Raw genomic sequence first — 19,923 nt, 5'->3', positions numbered from 1 at the left:
TATTGGAGAGTAAATGAACAGATCTTTCACACATTTCCAAGAAATTACTTTTGTAAATTAAAAGGCATTTCACTTAAGAGTTGAAACAGAAGCTAACGCTAATCATAAAAGTGACCAATCTGTGGAATCTCAAAATTTTTAATAAATGTTGCATAATTCAAAGAGGAATAAAAGTATAACTAGAAAGGGAAACCTTAATTATTCCTTAATATTCCCTAAGGAATATTGCTTACCATATATCCACAGAATAAAACATATGTTTACCTCAAGTGCCGACTTCGTTTCCTCCAAAGCTGGATAAGCAGTTTCTCCCATTAACACTGTGCCATTTTGGCTACTCTCTGATATAAAGCAAAGATCAATTCAATCAATTATACTTAACTGACTTTTTATAGGCCACATATATTATAATCTGAGTACATAAAATCTATTCCTAATTTTGTAAGTGGATTTAATGAAATGTCATATACAATCATAACATCACTCTACTGTTGCTAAAAAGATCTCTGTATTTCAAATATAATTATTTGAAATTGTCAGAGGATAATTTTAGATACCGAACTGAACTCATTTAAATTCTACTAAAAAAACAATACAATCTCTAAGTAAACAACATAATCTCTACAATACCAAAGTACTAAATTTAAGGTGTTTGTAAAAATCTGTTAATATGGGAAAACATTTTTCAGACATCTGATGGTACATTTCCTGAACTCTTAGTTTATTCAGAATTCCTAAAAGTAGCACTATTCTAATGACTGTCAATACCTGGTAACTCAACAAACAAAACTACAGCTTCAAATTATGAGTTCTTTGCCATCAAAAGGACTATAAAAAATTAGGATTCAAAAGAACACAGAAAAACAAAATGTCACTACAGGAGATATATTTTATAAGAAACTCCTCAAAGAAAAAAATGTACAAAAAAACCCCTAGAGTTCATACAACTCTATTTTTCATACAAAAGACTATAAAATTTTCATAGAAGTCAAAAATATTAAAATAATACATGATAAACATAAATTTTATGCACAGCCAAGAACATATACCAAACGTTATATGCATTTGCATATTTTATTACATTAATTTAAGAAGATTATTATTAATTTTATCAATTTTTATGTATAGCAGTTATCTCCAGATAAAAAGAATTAAGGGTGACTTAAAATTTGTTTTGTTCATCATTTTTTTCTGTCATTAATGTGTGTATTTCTCATAGAATTTAGTCCCTCCAAAAAAAACAGAGGAGGAAAAAAAAGAAAAACTTTGCCATCTGTATGTGTTACATACCCCCTAATAGAGTATTAATCTGAAATTAAGTCTTTCAGCAAAGGTGGACTTGGGTCCAAGAACTCCCAAGGAAGTCTGGAAATACTTTTACATATGTGAGTATGTGTATTTCTTGGGAGAAAAATCTGGCCTATCAAAGATGAGGATCACTGTTCAAATGAGAATAATCAATACACAGGCTGAAAATAAGATTAACAGGTATAAACCATCATTACTTCTAGACATGACACATCCACTTTATTCTCCTGAGGAGAATATGTTCTATTTACATTTTAATGCAATTTTTTAAAACTGTTTAAGAAGTCATTTAAAAATGAAGAGTAAAGCAGTTAAACGCCTTTTTTTACCACCTCTTACCAAAAGTAATTTGAAGTGTGATGCTAACTAGAAAAGAGTTTAGTAAATCTCTTGTATTTTGTACATCACTAGTCTTAAAATTAGTAGTGTTTAGTTACTGGTTACACTTGCATTATCAAAGAGTTTATACGGAGGCTGAAATACATACTACAGCTGCAAATAAACCACTGGTTGGTGTCACTACCCAATCCACACGAAAATTTTAGTCATTTAGTGACCGTATCTGATTAGCCAGAAAGGCTGCCTGACTAGAAAGAATGCAAGATTCACACTATTGTTCACACATCCTATTTAAAAAAAATAAAATCAGACTCCTTTTAACATCGTACCTCCTTCCTCTGATTGCAATACTTGTAGCTCCTCTTGCTCTAAAGATGTGCATTCTGGAGCGAGCTCACAGCTGTCACTGGCTGTGCCATGTTCAGAATTCACCATCTCTATATCAGACCCCTAGGGAAAAAAATGATCATCAGTTATATGTCTATCAAATCAAGCTCAAAGCTGGGTTTCACTACATGTAGATGCTTCCATTGTTAAAAGTCCTGGATGCTGCCATACTTCAAAGGGAACAGTATCTAATCTGACTACCTTTTATTCAATTTAGTCCATAATGGCCTATGTCAGGGAAACAGCAGAATGGAATCACAGGGTTAGATTCTAAGAGAAGTCAGCCAAAAGTCAAATGCTGTACTCTATTTTATAAGCCCAAGCAATTAATTTGATCACAGAGGGTAGGTTTTTAAGCTTTGCTATTTCTATTAATTTACTTCTACTCAACATTTACGAAGGTACTATGCAAGGCACTTTGCCATGTGTTATGAGGTATAAAAACCTCAATTCCAAAATTCAAATTTGCAACCTATTCAGAGAAATTTCCACATGCAAATAACTATTTACTATGGCAACGCAGAACTAAAAGTCTAAAGGCAAGGATTAAAATGTATCTATAGAATTGATGGAGTAAATTTTCTCTATAAAATTTTAGATTATTCTTTATTCTTCCAAGGTTGTCCTCCCTACTTTGATGTCAACTACCTTCTCTTTAAGAAAATAGTGGATCTTACAGTTTTTTCTCATATCTTAATTAGTAAAATAAAGTTAACCACTAAGTTGATTCTACCTATCCTCATGCCCCTCTCCCAATTTTTTGTGATTTACTGATCCATGGAACTGAAAGGTCTAAGTTCTCCTAATATACATAACTCAAAACAGCAAAAATTAAAAGAATTCATTAAAGGAGTAGGTTTTGAGTTTAGTCCTAAGGAGAATTCTGAATATTAAGACTCTGGGAATGCCTAAAGTGGTAGGGAAATGACAGAAACAGGGTAGGGCTGAATTGGGGACTGCAAGGGACACAGGTTCTGGCCTAAAACAGAATGGTAGCAATGGAAAAGGAAAGCAAACACATGTAAGAGACGTTAGCAAGAAAGAGTAGAACTGGATAACTAGATACAGAGGGAAGAGGGATGAAAATACGAATCTGATCTACTCTGTGACAAGATTATCTCCAACAGAAGCACCCTAATGACACACTTCGCTAAGTGCACGAGAGGCTTCCTGCCTTGCTTCACAATGCAGAATCCTAAGTAAGACTCCCACAGCTTCCTTGTTCCTATAATGTTAATTATCCTTGAAGGAAAAGTTACTGCTATGGGAGCTGATCTAAGCTTTGTATAAAACAGGTTAAAAACAGAAAAGTCATTTATTTAAAAAAGAAACCACCCCAATCTCAATTGGTACAGCTGCTATTAAATTTTCCAACTATACTACAGAAAAAAAAAAATCCTTCTTTGGTTAATAGTGATTTTTAGAAGACAGGAGTAACCAACTGTCTAAGCCTTAAATTATCAAAGTAATTATAAAAAATACCATTTAAAACTTTTATTAGTCAAGGAAAACAAGTCAAGCCTTAAGAGATCCTAAAAACAAATAGGAAAACTGTAGACAAATCCATTAAAACTTTAAATATAGATGACTTTTAACTTATTGCTTCTATTTATCAGTATTTTATGATTTTTCTACAATGAACATATATTACCAATGTGGAAAAGAAATTAATGCTTATTATATACTAGTCATATAACATCATACTTCTGTAAGAATATTCATTTTTTTAAAGAGTTCTGGCCATAGCCTTGTTTCTGTCAAGTTCTGCTAATAACATAACATAACATAACATAGCATACCAAAAGTAGAACATATGTTCTCCATGCTCCTTTCTGGTGTGTTTTAATGCAGCCAACATTTCCTAGTTATAAAATTTGGCCAAATTACTTAACCTCTCTAATCTCTAGTTTTCTCAACTATGAAATGAGAATGAAAACAATCTATACCACAGACAGTTGTTTACAATTCTATGAGAATGTAGGTAAGGTGCAGGCCCTACACAATAATAAACCTTCAATAAATATTTGCCTAATGTCTCAAAGCTGAGGAAAGCAATGTACTATAATGCAAAACATACTGCTCATTAAGAGTTTTCAGTAGTGAAGTTTAATATGGGTGCAAAAGTGTCCAAGCTATGGACAATGGAACCTTAGGCTTCAACATAAAAAAATAATGGCCTTCAAAAAGCCCAGCTTACACCACTAACACTGTAATATTACAAATTGCCTTATTTGTATTAAATAGCATTAAAAGTATTAATAGCATATTAAATATTAAGGTATTAAATAGCATACCTCATGTATTGAAGTATTAAATAGCATACCTCATGATTGATGACAGTCCAACCACAAGATGAATCACTGTCACTGGAATTTTCAGACATTTTTCAGGTCTACAAATATAAAAATATATTGACATGTGGGGTATATTTTTAAAAATTCTATAGGAAGCACTACATGTGATCTAGTATGAAAAGTGGCTTGCTGCCTTCCAGGTGAAACTGAGACAACCCACCCACAGAATTATCATACAGGGCATATAACTGCATATTTCTATGAACAAATACAACCAAACTTTTAAGACAAGAGAACCTCCTCAGTTAGACTATACGGACAGTCATATTGTTGGAATAAAGAAATAAAGTCTGAAAGAAAATGTAGGATTTGGCCAGGCAGAACTGAAGGGAAAGGAGAAGCCAATTTAACTCTGTGAGTAAATCAAGGGTTGAGAGACCAAATAGCGGAAGAGCTCCCAGGCCAAGCAAAATAAAGTCTATTGTGTTGGCAACATGAAGCAATATAGATTTTTCAAGCAGGGAAAGAATACGATCAAACAGTTTTTATGAAAATAACTATGTCAGCAATACTCCACCTGAATTAAAATAAAGCAGGGGGAGGGGGGAGACCAGAAATGGGTTAGAAACTTGAGGTCATTGACAATAACCCAGACTCAAGTCCTAAAGCAGTATATATATTGGTCACTCTAACTGGTTTGTTCTCCCCTTTCTATCTGAAACTCCTATTGAAACTTCAAAACCAAGCTAATCAAATGATATTTTACTGACTTCATTCAACATATTTAAGTCCTATAAATGCTCCTATTATTGTACATACACTGAGAACACATTAAATTCAAGTTGAATTAGCATTTCTAACAGAACGCTAATGCAGATAGTTCAATATGGAAACAGTGCTCATTTACAAACAGGCCAAAAAATATTGGTCTGAATCTTCTATTAGTGATTCTGGAAAAATTAACATTTTAAAATGAGAAAATATAAAGAGGTGCTTGGCCACTAATAATATAAAAATTAGCATGTATTCAGACAAATTACTCAAAACCTAAAATGAGATACAAAGATGACTGTGTGACTTATACTGTCATGCTAGAGCATTTTCTAGTAAGTCACCTGATTATTTGATTTCCTACTTACAACTGATTAGGGCCCAGGCAGTTTATAACTCCATAAATGTAAAGGTAAACTATTCCAGTAGAGAAGATTACCCCAAAGGCTATAGCACTCCATATTAAGCTATTATACAATTCCCAATTCCTCATTGAACCAGTTTTTATGAGTTTAAAAAAAAAAAAACTTTGATACATTACTATTTGTACTTGAATTCTTTTATAACAATTTGAAAATTATGAGCTGACATAGGAGACTACACAAAAACTGAGCAATTAACTTCACAGGAGGAAAGAGGAATGGTCAAAGAAGTTTTTATGAGGTTACAATGTTTTTTAGACATGGGAGACAGCAAGTTTTAACTGAATTAGTTGCCAAAATTTAAAAGTTGAGAGATTTCACAAAAAAATAAAGTTGTTTCCCCTTTAGAGATGACACTGGATGTCCCAAAAGAACAGAAAAAGCATTACAGAGCAAAAACAAAGGCAGAAAACAACTAAATATGAAAGTTCCAAGCAAGGCAATTAATCTAGCATGAGTGGAATGTTAAAAGAAATCAGTTATGAATCTTTAAAAGTGCATATATTAAGATGAGGTAGCAAGCAATTAAAGAGCCCTAGACCTGGGAGATGCAAGCCATCAGAGCAATACTCCCTGGAGAAGATGAGTATACATTTAACCAGGATTCATGAATGGGAGGGAACAAAGAAAGGACAGGGTTAGGAAAGATTTGAAAAGACATCAAAGATTTTTGTTTTAAAGGATTTAATAACCAAATACAGAAGGGAGAGAGTGTTGGTAGGATAACTCCCAGGTTTCTGGTTTAAGTGACTGGGTAGTTGGAAAAACCATGGAACAAGAAGTAGGATAAAGAAAACTACATGAAGCCTAAACATTCTTCCTTCCTGTGAAAGCTTCTAACCTCCTTTATAACCCACATTCTCAATACTGCTTCATCTCACCTCTGAGACTTACCAGTGCTTTACTTTCTTAATAATCTTCCAAAACTTGTGGGTTGATTACCAAACCCAGAGATATTTAGTGTGTACATATCTCCTACTTTTCTCTAGGTAATTTCCATTTAAACGGCTCTTTTAAACAGGTAGTTCCTAGCTTTCGTTTTCTAACAAAGTACTCTAGTAGCTCAGGTGTTCAAATTAACAAAGCCAACATTTCAAAATAAAGTTATATACATTGCTAAACTGGAACAACTTGAGCATATTTGAGATTTTCAAATCAAGGAGCCCCATTAAATCAGGCCCCAGTTTAATTCTTAGTTTACTCATCTGGAAGGAAGGACAAATTTGACATCCAGTCCAAATGAGAAAAAAAGATTCCCTACTGGACATAACACCAGAGAAACAGTTTGGTTAAGTAGAATTCAGAGCCTTACTAAAGAACCCACTTAACTCAGCAATTCTCAAAAAGTTGGGTGCACTGCAATTAAAGCAAAATTTTAAAAACTGAGCCCCACCCTAAATACACTGACTCTAAAAGGTGCCATTGTATATGAACCTCCTCATTCGTCAGTGACCTTCCTAAGATGATAATTTTATTATATTATTCCATGCTAAGATTTTCATACTGTCTTCAGGGTAATGCCCAAAGGTACTGAATATCTAATGTTTCATCTCTAGCATCTCATCCTCACTCCATTCATTCCCTCTTTGCTCAGACTTTGATACCCTAAAAGGCTTGACATTGCAGATATTCTGATCAGTTCCCTAGCCCCTTACCTCAACCCAAACTCCTATGCCCGTCCTTCCTATCTCATCCCCAAAGACTAGTATTTTCCCTAATCTACCACTTAAGAGAATGCTGTGCTGTAATTGCTTATTTACTTGCCTATTATATAATCCCAACACACAAGCACAGTGCTTGACACATATTAGGTACTCAAAAAGAAGAAAGGCAGATTGCTGGATGATGATGCAGTTAGTAACACAAGTCTAAACTGTTCAAGGAAATCAAAATTCCGGAGGGACCCATGAAGTTCCTCTCCCATTATTTTGACCAAAGGTAAAGGCACAAACTCCTCCCATTTTAAAAGCATTACTAATAATTTAGAAATATGCAGTTTATGGGAAGTTACAAAGGCACAAATAATCATACAAAGTTATAAAGTTAAGGTACTTTATGAAGATGATAAACTTGAAGCACTTTTCTAGACCCAGGCTTCCTTTCAGTCTTGAGTAGTTTCTTTGTCATACATTTCCCATTGCTTAGGCTCCTTGGGCATTTCAAATATAACATCTACAAGACTTAAAATCATCTTCCTGCTGTTCTTCCTATTTTTGCTATCTCAGAGAACAGCATTAGCCAAAAACAATCAGGCTATAAGGAAAAGCCACAAAATATCAACCCCTAGAATTAGGATAGCTAAAACTTCACCTTGACCCCAAAATCCACTCTTACCCCAACTTCATCATTTTCCACTTCAGTTAAGGTAACAGCTCCCTCATGGATCTCTAACATGTGATCAATTCCCTTCCAGTCACTCCTTTACAAGGCTGCCCACACTAAGTTTATCCAAAAACATAAATCTAATCATTTGAACTACTCAAATCACTTAAAATTAGTCTCCACTGCCTTCCAGATAAAACCCAAAGTCTATAATAAGAGATTCCAGAATAGGAGACATCATTTAAATGGACTCTCTCACCTCGCAATATGTTAAGATTTTGTATGTAGAACTCTATTGAAGAGAATTTGACAGTAAGTATTACAAGCACATGGTATCACCAGAGAATACAGCACAAGCTGGTGATGATAGGATGTAAATTTACTCCATGGAGTCTCATCTCATTTATGAAGCTACTTACAGCAGAAAGACCAATTCTACATGGGTATAATTACACATTCTTCAGCAGACAGGAGGCCTAAGGTGATCACCATTTTAAATTCATTCCTTTACCCATCTGTTCAACATTTATCAAGTATCTAGGCACTTGCTAGGTATTGAAAATACCATACACCAAAGTACAAAACAGACAGGAGTCTTGCCTCCTGGGGCTTGAATTCTATTCATAGTTGAGTATTTTGAACTGCATCTGAGCCCTGTGATGGAGGAAAGCAAGGAACACTGAAAAATCTCCCAGTCCTGTTTTGTCTTCTGACAAATGACTAAATGCAAAAGGGCCAACCTTCCCTCACAAATCCCAGGTTAAGAGTCACTTCCACCTCTCCTCATGATTCCCTTGTTTACTTGCCCTTATAAAACCCCTTGATTTCCTCTCTCTTTGAGATGTTTCTCATTAATGAACTTTCTCTATATTGCAATAGCCTGAATTAAAATCATCAATTATACTGTGCATTTCATCTTCCACAATGGAGACATTCAATAAACAATACATAAACAGCTAAAATACACAGTATATTTGATGCTATATTTCTAACTATGAAGAAAAACAAGAGAGGAGTACAGAAAATCCAAAGTTGGAAGGGACTGATTTTTAAAAACATAGTCAGGAAAAGCTTCATTAAGAAAAGTATATTTGAGCAAATATTTGAATAGGTGAGGCTATCCTTATGCGGTTAGCTGGGGAAAGAGTATTTCTGACCAAACTGCAGGTACAAAGTTGGAATGAAGCCTGCCTCCATCTCTGAGGAACAGCAATGAGGCCTGTGTGGTAAAGAGTGGCCTGAAAAGAAAGCAGGAAAAGATGAGGGCAGAGGGCTAACAAGCACGTAGAGCCTTATAGATCCTAAGACTTTATAGCTTTTTACTCGGAGTTAAACTAAGAGTCACAGAAAATTTTTGAGGAAAGAAAGAAAACACTCTGGTAGCCTTCTTTAGACAGCACTGTGGGGGAGAGCAAAGGCAGAAGCAGGAAGATCATTTACAAAGCTACAATATCCAGCTGAGAGATTATGGTGGTTTGGACCAGGGTGGTAGCCATAAAGACAATCAGAAGTGGACAGATAACACAAATATATTCTGAAGGTACAGCTAAGTAACGACACTTCCCAATATACTGAATATAGGGTGTGAGAGAGGAGTCCTGGCCTAAACAAATACAAAAACCAAATTGCCACTGAGACAGGAAAGACTTCAAAAGCAGTAGGTTATGAAAAGAAAACTGGTGAACTATTTTGGGGCATGTTAAATTTGAGACAGCGATTATCACATCCAAGTGGAAACATCAAGCAGGAAGCTGGAGACTGAGTTTAGGGGAGTTATGGGCTAAAGACGTAAAACACTTCAGGTGGCAGTTGTCAAAAGTAATAACAGCAACGTTAATTTTATCTCAGAAAGTATAACTGGATTGAGTGTTACCTGATATGATGGTGCCCCTCATCCTTCCTGAGTAGCTACATTTTACTATGGAAAAGGGTAAGGTTTCCTATCACCATATCTTCTAGAATTAGACATGATGGAGAAGAATGGGAGCATTATTCTCCCACATGTCTATAATTCCAATGTAAGCCAACCAATGGGCTGTCAGCAAAGGTCTCAAAAGTGCTGCTGTGCTGTAAGTGGGATCAAAGATAAGGCAGTCTAGATAGCTTTCAAGAATCTATTTCAAAAATGTTTTTCAGGGGCGCCTGGGTGGCTCAGTCGGTTGAGCGTCGACTTCAGCTCAGGTCACGATCTCGCAGTTCGTGAGTTCGAGCCCTGTGTTGGGCTCTGGGCTGATGGCTTGGAGCCTGGAGCCTGCTTCCGATTCTGTGTCTCCCTCTCTCTCTGCCCCTCCCCCGTTTATGCTCTGTCTCTCTCTGTCTCAAAAATAAATAAACATTAAAAAAAATTTTTTTTAAAGTTTTTCAAAGGCTCTGGAACTTTCACCTCCCCAAAAGGATATCAAAATGCCTGCTTTTTTTTTTTTTTTTTAATTTTTTTTTCAACGTTTATTTATTTTTGCGACAGAGAGAGACAGAGCATGAACGGGGGAGGGGCAGAGAGAGAGGGAGACACAGAATCGGAAACAGGCTCCAGGCTCTGAGCCATCAGCCCAGAGCCTGATGCGGGGCTCGAACTCACGGACCGCAAGATCGTGACCTGGCTGAAGTCGGACGCTCAACCGACTGCGCCACCCAGGCGCCCCCAAAATGCCTGCTTTAAACCAGACTTCATCATGAGAAAGGGAAGAGGATCCAACATCCCAACTAATAAAAAATTTTTAAACACCCTTTATATTTAATTTTTTCTCCAATAACAACTCTTCAGAAATATTTTAAATGAGCCTATCTTGATCTGAAACATAAGTATTTCATTCATTGAGTCAGCATATACTTCTTGAGCAAGTACTATGTGCTATGCATGAATTATTCCAAGTGATGGGGATACAGCACAGCAGGGTGGCAAAACACCAGGACCTTCCCTGAAGAGTTCATATTCTAGGGCTACACACAAGCAGAATATATGGTAAGTCAGTTGGTGGCTAATAACTGTGGAGAAAAATAAAGCACGAAGGGGGAAAACTGAATGTAGGGATTGGAGGATAGGGATCAGAATAAGATTAGATAAGGTTAGGGAAAGTCTCCTACCAAAATATGAGGGCAACTATTTCTCCATAACCTCGAAAGGCTAACAACCATCATTAATGTCTGATCATCTCCTGAGCAAAAACTATCTTATTTTAATGCACATTCCCCAGATAACTTAGTGGGGTTGTATATCTTTCCCAATGTTTACTGACTATCCTTATTTCCTTTTCTGTAGATTATCTCATGTTCTTATGTTCACTTTCTTATTGGATTATCTTTATTGATCTGAAGTTCTTTAAATTGGGTCACAAAATAATTCACTATTACACCCATCACAAATATTTTCTTCTAAAATGCTTCAGTTTTTTAAAAATACCTTCTATCATAAATTTTATGCAGTCAAATACAGAGGATGGAGAACAGGGTGTTCTTTAGAACACCTATATTATATATCTTGCTTGCTCTTAAAAAGTCTTCACCACTCTTCAACTTCCAAATGAAGTCTCTAGCAGCAAGGAAAGAAAATTTGATGAAACCTAATGCCACATCACCCCAGTGGTCTGACCATGTTACTGTACTTCTCAATTCTAAAAAGACCTCTTACAAAAGCATAGCAAAAATCTATTGTAAAAAATGAAAGTCTCCAGCTGGAGCTGGCTTCTGTATCACTTCATCATACTTTCAGCAGTCAGAGACAATACTCTTGTATCTATCAGGAGACCAGCCTTCCTGGTGTAATACTGAGGATGCTCTCAATTCAGTCTTAAAGACAGTGAAGCCTAGTTCAGATCTACGCAAAGGCATTTTACTCTAACTCTGTAGCACAGACAGCCCTCATAAAAGTGCCACACCTTAACATTACCAACATCAACTTTGCTTTGTTGTGATGCCACTGATGTACATTAAGAGTCTATTTTTTTTCAAAAGTTTTTTAATATTTATTTATTTCTGGAAGACAGAGACAGAGTGCAAGCAAGGGAGGGGCAGAGAGACAGAGACACAGAATCCGAAGCAGGCTCCATGCTCCTAGCTGTCAGCACAGAGCCCAACACCGGGCTTGAACCCACGAAGTATGGGATCATGACCTGGAACAAAGCTGTAAACTTAACCGAATGAGCCACCCAGGCACCCCAAGAGTCGCTTTAAAAAAGTCCTACTGGGGGCGCCTGGGTGGCGCAGTCGGTTAAGCGTCCGACTTCAGCCAGGTCACGATCTCGCGGTCCGTGAGTTCGAGCCCCGCGTCAGGCTCTGGGCTGATGGCTCGGAGCCTGGAGCCTGTTTCCGATTCTGTGTCTCCCTCTCTCTCTGCCCCTCCCCTGTTCATGCTCTGTCTCTCTCTGTCCCAAAAATAAATAAACGTTGAGAAAAAAAATTTAAAAAAAAAAAAAAAAAAGTCCTACTGAACTCATTATCTTGTTCCTTGAAATTGTTAGTAAGCACATACTTCACTACATTTTCAAGCATCTTCTTTACAAAAAAGATCAGTAGAAATTTCTGACTTTAGTGTTAGAAGAACTGAGCTTATCCTGAACAGGTGGCTTCAGTAACTGAAGAGTTTTCCCTCTTGATACCTAGCCTTGGTAAATAATATAGACCTCATAATGTATATTTTGAGTAGAGGAATATCTTCATCACTGGTTCCATTTCATAATTCCTACCATTATGCTCTCTGTCTCATTTTTCTCTTCTACTTGTGTTACCTTCTTCTTTTTTGTCTACCTCAATAAGTTGCTTCAGCCCTCTGGCAACAAGATAAATTCATTCATTCACGTTCATTCAGCAAATATTTATTAAACATCAACTGTATGACACTGTTCTAAATCCTTTTGTTTTAAATATTATCATTTAGGGGCTCGAAACAGGTTTTGATTAGGCAAAATGCAAGGTGAGTACAAACAGAAGCAAAACATGCAGATAAGATGGGGAGGGTATTTCAGGCAAAATGAAGAGCATGTACAAAGGCAATAAAAGGAACAGGCAAAGAAAATCTTCCTCAACAGTGGTGGTACATACAGTTTATATTTGCTGCAAATTTCATTTTTTAAGTTTTACTTTTAATTTATATCCAAGTTAGTTAGCATACAGTGCATTGATTTCAGAAGTACAATCCAGTGATTCATCCCCTAATGTAACACGTGTTCATCCCAACCAGTGTCCTTAATGCCCTTTGCCCATTTAGCCCATCCCCCTACCTATGCCCCCTCCGGCAACCCTCAGTTTGTTCTCTATATTTAAGAGTCTCTTGTGTTTTGTCTCCCTCCCTGTTTTTATATTATTTTTGCTTCCCTTCCCTTATGTTCATCTGTTTTGTATCTTAAATTCCACCATTCATGAGTGGAAGAGATTTTCTTTCTCTAATTTCACTTAGCATAATACACTCTGGTTCCATCCACGTTGTTGCAAACAGCAGGATTTCATTCTTTTTGATTCCCACATAATGCTTCATTGTATATATATTCCACATCTTATCCATTCATCCTTCAGTGGACATTTGGGCTCTTTCCATACTTAGGCTATTGTTGATAGCGCTGCTATAAATGTTGGGGTGTATGTGCTCCCTCGAAACAGCACACCTGTATCACCTGGATACTTACTGCAATTGCTGGATTGTAGGGTAGTTCTATTTTTAATTTTTTGAGGAAACTCCTTACTGTGTTCTAGAGTGGTTGCACCAGTTTGCATTCCCACCAGTAGTGCAAAAGGGTTCCTTTCTCTGCATCCTCACCAGCATCTGACAGGTGTGAGGTGGTATCTCATTGTGTTTTTGATTTTTATTTCCCTGATGATGAGTGATGTCGAGCATCTTTTCATGTGTCTGTTAGCCACCTGGATGTCTTGGCTTTGGAAAAGTGTCTATTCATGTCTCTTTCTCATTTCTTCACTGGGTTGTTTTTTGAGTGTTGAGTTTGATAAACTCTTTACAGATTTTGGATACTAACCCTTTATCTGATATGGCATTTGTAAGTATCTTCTCCCATTCCATCAGTTGCTTTTTAGTTTTGCTGATTGTTTCCTTTGCTGTGCAGAAGCTTTTTATCTTGATGAGGTCCCAATAGTTCATGTTTGCTTTTGTTTCCCTTGCCTCTGGAGACGTGTGGAGCAAGAAGTTGCTGCAGCCAAGGTCAAAGAGGTTTTTGCCTGCTTTCTCAAGGATTTTGATGGTTTCCTATCTTACGTTTAGGTCTTTCATCTGCTTTGAGTTTATTTTTGTATATGCTGTTAGAAAGTGATCCAGGTTCATTCTTCTGCATGTCACTATCCAGTTTTCCCAACTCCATTTCCTAAAGAAACTGTCTTTATCCCATTGGATATTCTTTCCTGTTTTGTCAAAGATTAGATGGCCATACGTTTATGGATCTATTTTTGGGTTCTCTATTCTGTTCCATTGATCTGTGTGTCTGTTTTTGTGCCAGTAACATACTGTCTTGATGATTACAGCTTTATAATACATCTTAAAGTCCAGAATTGTGATGTCTCCAGCTTAGGTTTTTTTTTTGTTTGTTTGTTTTCAGGATTGCTTTGGCTATTCGGGGTCTTTTCTGGTTCCATACAAATTTCAGTATGGTTTGTTCCAGCTCTGTGAAGAATGCTGGTGTTATTTTGATAGGGATTGCATTGAATATGTAGATTGCTTTGGGTAGTATCAACATTTTAACGTCTGTTCTTCCAATCCATGAGCATGGAATATTTTTCCATTTTTGTGTGTTCTTCAATTTCTTTCAAGAGCTTTCTATAGTTTTCAGTGTTGTTATCCATGGATAATATATACCCTACAGTAGTTTACACCGAAGTGAAATTGAGGCCCAAGAGAGAATCTTTGCTTTATTAATTTTCCAGCTTCTGGATCTCACTCTCCCAGCTTTTCTCATGCAACAATAAAGCAGACTAAAAGTAATTTCTCTCCCTGCTTTCAGTTTTCAGGATGCCCCACAAAGGATCAGGAAAGAACCCCCTCTCGTTAAAAATAATAATGGTATTGGGGCGCCTGGGTGGCGCAGTCGGTTAAGCGTCCGACTTCAGTCAGGCTCTGGGCTGATGGCTCGGAGCCTGGAGCCTGTTTCCGATCCTGTGTCTCCCTCTCTCTCTGCCCCTCCCCCGTTCATGCTCTGTCTCTCTCTGTCCCAAAAATAAATAAAAAACTTTGAAAAAAAAAAATAATAATGGTATAATTATAAAATGGTACAATAATAATAAATGCTCAGCAAATAATGCAGTTAGGTTTCTCCCCCAATACTATAAACATGGAGGAGGTCAGAAAAAGGCATTGAGGATCTTCTGAAACTGATTTTTCCATCACCATTGCACAACTTCATTTAAGAGACCACGGAGTTAAATCCTTTTGGAATGACGAAAAAAGAAAAAAAAAAAAGATTTTTCACCACTTTGGTTAGGTTTACTCCTAGGTATTTTATGGGTTTTTTTAATGGTTTTTGGTGCAATTATAAATGGGATCAATTCTTTGATTTCCCTTTCTGCCGATTCATTATTGGTGTATAGAAATGCCACTGATTTCTGTGCACTGATTTTATATCCTGTGACTTTGCTGAATTCACGGGTCAGTCCTAGCAGTTTTTTTAGTGGAGTCTTTTGGGTTTTCCATATAGAGTATCACATCACCTGAGAAGAGTGAAAGTCTGACTTCCTCCTAGCCGATTTGGATGCCTTTTATTCCTTTGTGTTGTCTGATTGCTGATGCTAGGGCTTCCAATACTATGTTGAACAGCAGTGGCAAGAGTGGACATCCTGTCATGTTCCTGACCGTCTCTCAGTTTTTTCCCACTGAGGATGATATTAGCCATAGGTCTTGAGGTATGATCCTCCTATCCCTACTTTCTTGAGGGTTTTATCAAGAAAGGATGCTGTATTTTGTCAAATGCTTTCTCTGCATTTACTAAGAGGATCATGTGGTTCTTTTTCTTTCTTTTATCAATGTGATGTTATCACACTGATTGATTTACGGATATTGAACCAGACCTGCATCCCAGGTATAAATCCCACTTGATCATGGTGAATAATTCTTTTAATGTATCGTTGGATCCGGTTGGCTAGTATCTTGTTAAGAATTTCTGCATCCGGGGCGCCTGGGTGGCGCAGTCGGTTAAGCGTCCGACTTCAGCCAGGTCACGATCTCGCGGTCCGGGAGTTCGAGCCCCGCGTCAGGCTCTGGGCTGATGGCTTGGAGCCTGGAGCCTGTTTCCGATTCTGTGTCTCCCTCTATCTCTGCCCCTCCCCCGTTCATGCTCTGTCTCTCTCTGTCCCAAAAATAAATAAAAACGTTGAAAAAAAAAATTAAAAAAAAAAAAAAAAAGGAATTTCTGCATCCATGTTCATCAGGGAAATTGGTCTGTAGCTTTCCTTTTTAGTGGGGTCTTTGGTTTTGGAATCAAGGTAATGCTGGCCTCAGAGAATGAGTTTGGAAGTTTTCCTCCATTTCTATTTTTTGGAATGCCTTCAAAAGAATAGGTGTTAACTCTTCTATAAATGTTTGGTAGAATTCCCCTGGAAAGCCATCCAGCCCTAGACTCTTGTTTTTTGGGAGATTTTTGATTACTAATTCGATTTCTTTACTGGTTGTGGGTCTGTTCAAATTTTCTGTTTCTTCCTGTTTCAGTTTTGGTAGTTTATATGTTTCCAGGAATTTGTCCATTTATTCCAGATTGCCCATTTTTTTGGCATATAATTGCTCATAATATTCTCTTATTACTGTTTGTATTTGTGCAGTATTGGTTGTGATCTCTCCTCTTTCATTCTTGATTTTATTTATTTAGGTCCTTTCCTTTTTCTTTTTGATCAAACTTGCTAGGGGGTTATCAATTTTGTTAATTCTTTCAAAGAACCAGCTCCTGGTTTCACTGATCTGTTCTTTTGTTTTGGTTTTGATAGCATTGATTTCTGCTCTAATCTTTGTTATTTCCTGTCTTCTGCTGGTTTGGGGTTTTATTTGCTGTTCTTTTTCCAGCTCTTTAAAGTGTAAGGTTAGGTTGTATATGTGTGGCCTTTCTTCCTTCTTTAGGAAGGCGTGGATTGCTATATACTTCCCTCTTATGACCGCCTTTGCTGCATCCCAGAGCTTTTGGGCTGTGGTGTCATCGTTTTCACTGGCTTCCATGTACTTTTTATTTCCTCTTTAATTTCTTGGTTAACCCATTCATTCTTTAGTAGGATGTTCTTTAATCTCCAAGTATTCGTTGTCTTTCCAATTTTTTTCTTGTGGTTGATTCTGAGTTTCATAGTATTGTGGTCTGAAAATACCTGCAAATTGTAAATGTACCTGGGATATATCCTTCCAAACATTTTATATAAGCATTGGGGTCAAAAAGTATCCTACTTTACTCTTTCCAATTAGCTGTTTAACAAACTTCTTAATGTTTAAAAATTATTCAAAAATGACTTTAATGACTAAAAAATGTAGTGTTATATTTATCATAGTTTATTATCCTATTAATGGATGTTTAAGTTGTTGATGGGTTTTTTTTATCATCAATGAAAAAGAGTGCTGCAAGAAAAAAGTCATCTAAGGCTTTTAGTGTCTAATAAAGATGGTTCTGTCACTATACTTTATGGTAATTTGGCAGATTCACATTTTAAAAAGTTACACTGACATAAATATTTCTGTAGTTAGATGGTGAGAAATCTCTTTCAGGAACTAAGTAGTCTTCAATAGGTTCACTGTGGGAGGAATGAACTCTCCACTGTATTTGCTTTCTTTTTTGAAAGTAGTCTAACCTTAAGTGATGGGTCAGTTTACACTTTTACCATCTACAGTGTCAACCTCATTTTGGTCCCCAAATTCTAGCAATAAATAAACCTAGCTTAGGAGACCAGTTCAGCCAGTAAGCCTTTGTGCTATGGGAAGCAGAAGTACTACCCTAGGGGAAGTTGATTTCAAGGCCTACTGGCTAGAACGGTCAGGAAAACCTTTTATTTGAAAAAGACTTAGAAAAAAAAAAAAAGAAAGAAAAGAAAAAGGAAAAGACTAAGTTTCTGTAGGACTTTTAAACTGTTACAGCCGATAAATCTTGCAACGTATTTTCAGCAAGCAAAGGCCAAAACTAAGTGGCTTTCCAAAAGCATCAAGGAACAAAAAATTTGACAGGCAATTCTGAATATGGAACTAAATGCTGGCTATCATTCTGGATGCTCACAACACAGCACAGAAGCTTCCCACTGTTGATGCAGAAGGTAGAGGATCAAAGAGACGCAGAAATACAGCCACTTTCATATAAAATATTTCCAAATTAAAAAAGAAAGCAAATTTCATTGTTCTCCCTATCCTGCATCCCAAAGGAAAAACCTCAGTTTTTGCCAAGTTGCCTCATTCAGGAACACAACCTCCACATTCATAAACATGACGTTACAAAAGACTTTCAATGTCATCTTTTGTTTCCCTTGTAAAAGATAAGCATTATTAATATACAGCTTCTTAAAACTTTTAAGACCACCTGGTAAAATAGGGCTAAATATTTAAATGTACAAAATGAAACAACAAAAAGAATCAAAGAAATTGGAAAACAGCTTTATAATCCAGAGGTAAAGATGATCTTTTTCTGGGGCACCAGGGTAACTCAGTCGGTTAAGTATCCAACTCTTGATTTCAACTCAGCTCATGATCTCACAGTTCACACAAGTTTGGGCCCCGCATACAGCTCTGTGCTAACAGTGCAGAGCCTACTTGGGATTCTCTCTCTTCCTCTCTCTATGCCCATTCCCACTCAGGTTCCTCTCTGTCTCAAAATAAATAAATGTTAAAAAAAAATTATCTTTTTCTAAGCTTTACACAAAACCCAGAAATTGTAAAGGAAATTATATAAAAATATACACTTGTTTGCCAAAAGTAACTATATGTAAAAATGAATGATATACTGGGAAAATATCTGAGACATGTATGCAAGAGTTTTCAAAACACTTCAAGTGCACCAATAACCAATAAGAAAAAAGGTTAAAGCACTGAGTGGAAAATTTAGCAAGGAACATGCTCAAGCAATTTTTAAAACACAAAGTAGTGTAAAAAGAGAAACAAGATTATTTTAATGCCTAACAAATTAACAAAGACTAAACAGGTTAGCAGGTTGGATAAGATATCGGGAAATAGGCATTGCACACAGGGGAAGTGTATACTGTTATCTTTCAGTGATGTTTTTAAAGTTTTAAAAGTAATCTCTACATCCCATGTGGGGCTTGAACTCATGATTCTGAGACCAAGAGCCGCATCCTCTTCCAACTGAGCTAGCCAGGCACCCCTCCTTTCACTGATAGGCAGAAAACCTGTGACCCACCAATTCCATTTTATTTCCTATTTATTTCATTTCTAGGAATTTATCTGACAGAAATGCTAACATGAGTATGAAAATATATACACAAGGGGCACCTGGGTGGCTCAGTCAGTTAAGTCTCCAACTTTGGGTCAGGTCATAATCTCACAGTTTGTGAGTTCCAGTTCCACATGGGGCTCTCTGCTGTCAGCACCAGGCTTGCTTTAGATCCTCTGTCCCCCTCTGTCTCTCTGCCTCTCACCCGCTTGTGTGCGCACATACACACAAGCTCTCTCTCAAAAATAAACATTTAAAAAATTGTTTAAAAATTAAAAAAATATATATATACACACGTGTAAGAATGGTTGACGGAGTAATTTTTACAATATAAAATTAGAAAGTAAAATGCCCACCAAGAATGAATTTATTAAAATTAAAATTTGTAGCATCTATAATTAACACAGCCAATAAAAGATCAAGTAGATCAACATGCCTTGGCATGGAGAGGTATCATTAAAAAAAGCGAGACAGAATAATATGTATAACAAAATGCTATTTATATTAACCTATGTGCGACATTAAAATTTCAGAGTATCTTTCAAATCTAAAAAAATTAAAATTATATGTAATATATCTGCTAAATTTTCAATGACCATTATTACCTTTATAGTCAGCAGAAAATAAACACTTTTTTAAAATGAAAAGACAAACCCAATTTTAAGCATAGTATATGACTGATACAAATCCAATCATCTTCTGGATGACCAGTTTCTTCAAAACAAGTTAAAGGGCTTAAGGGGAGTC

At 36.5% G+C, this 19,923-nt stretch overlaps 1 protein-coding gene across 2 annotated transcripts in view; it reads right to left on the bottom strand.

Annotated features, from left to right (window-relative positions):
• Positions 1-19,923, bottom strand: part of CCPG1 (cell cycle progression 1) — a 41,609-nt gene that overhangs the window by 16,740 nt on the left and 4,946 nt on the right. For both annotated transcript variants that reach the window (XM_047075073.1, XM_047075074.1), the window contains exons 2-4: positions 4,358-4,426; positions 1,977-2,097; positions 265-341 (exon numbers count right to left, since the gene is read on the bottom strand). In XM_047075073.1, the coding sequence (XP_046931029.1) occupies positions 265-341; positions 1,977-2,097; positions 4,358-4,417 (258 nt within the window). In that variant the 5' untranslated portion in view covers positions 4,418-4,426. The remainder of the gene's footprint in view (positions 1-264; positions 342-1,976; positions 2,098-4,357; positions 4,427-19,923) is intronic.

This window comes from Lynx rufus, unplaced genomic scaffold (assembly GCF_022079265.1).
Source record: "Lynx rufus isolate CCGP_SWC_20201006 ecotype Redwood Valley unplaced genomic scaffold, mLynRuf1.p SCAF_13, whole genome shotgun sequence".
Taxonomy (NCBI): domain Eukaryota; kingdom Metazoa; phylum Chordata; class Mammalia; order Carnivora; family Felidae; genus Lynx; species Lynx rufus.
The sequence above is the reverse complement of the archived record's forward strand: the minus strand, read 5'-3'. Positions and strand labels throughout refer to the sequence as shown.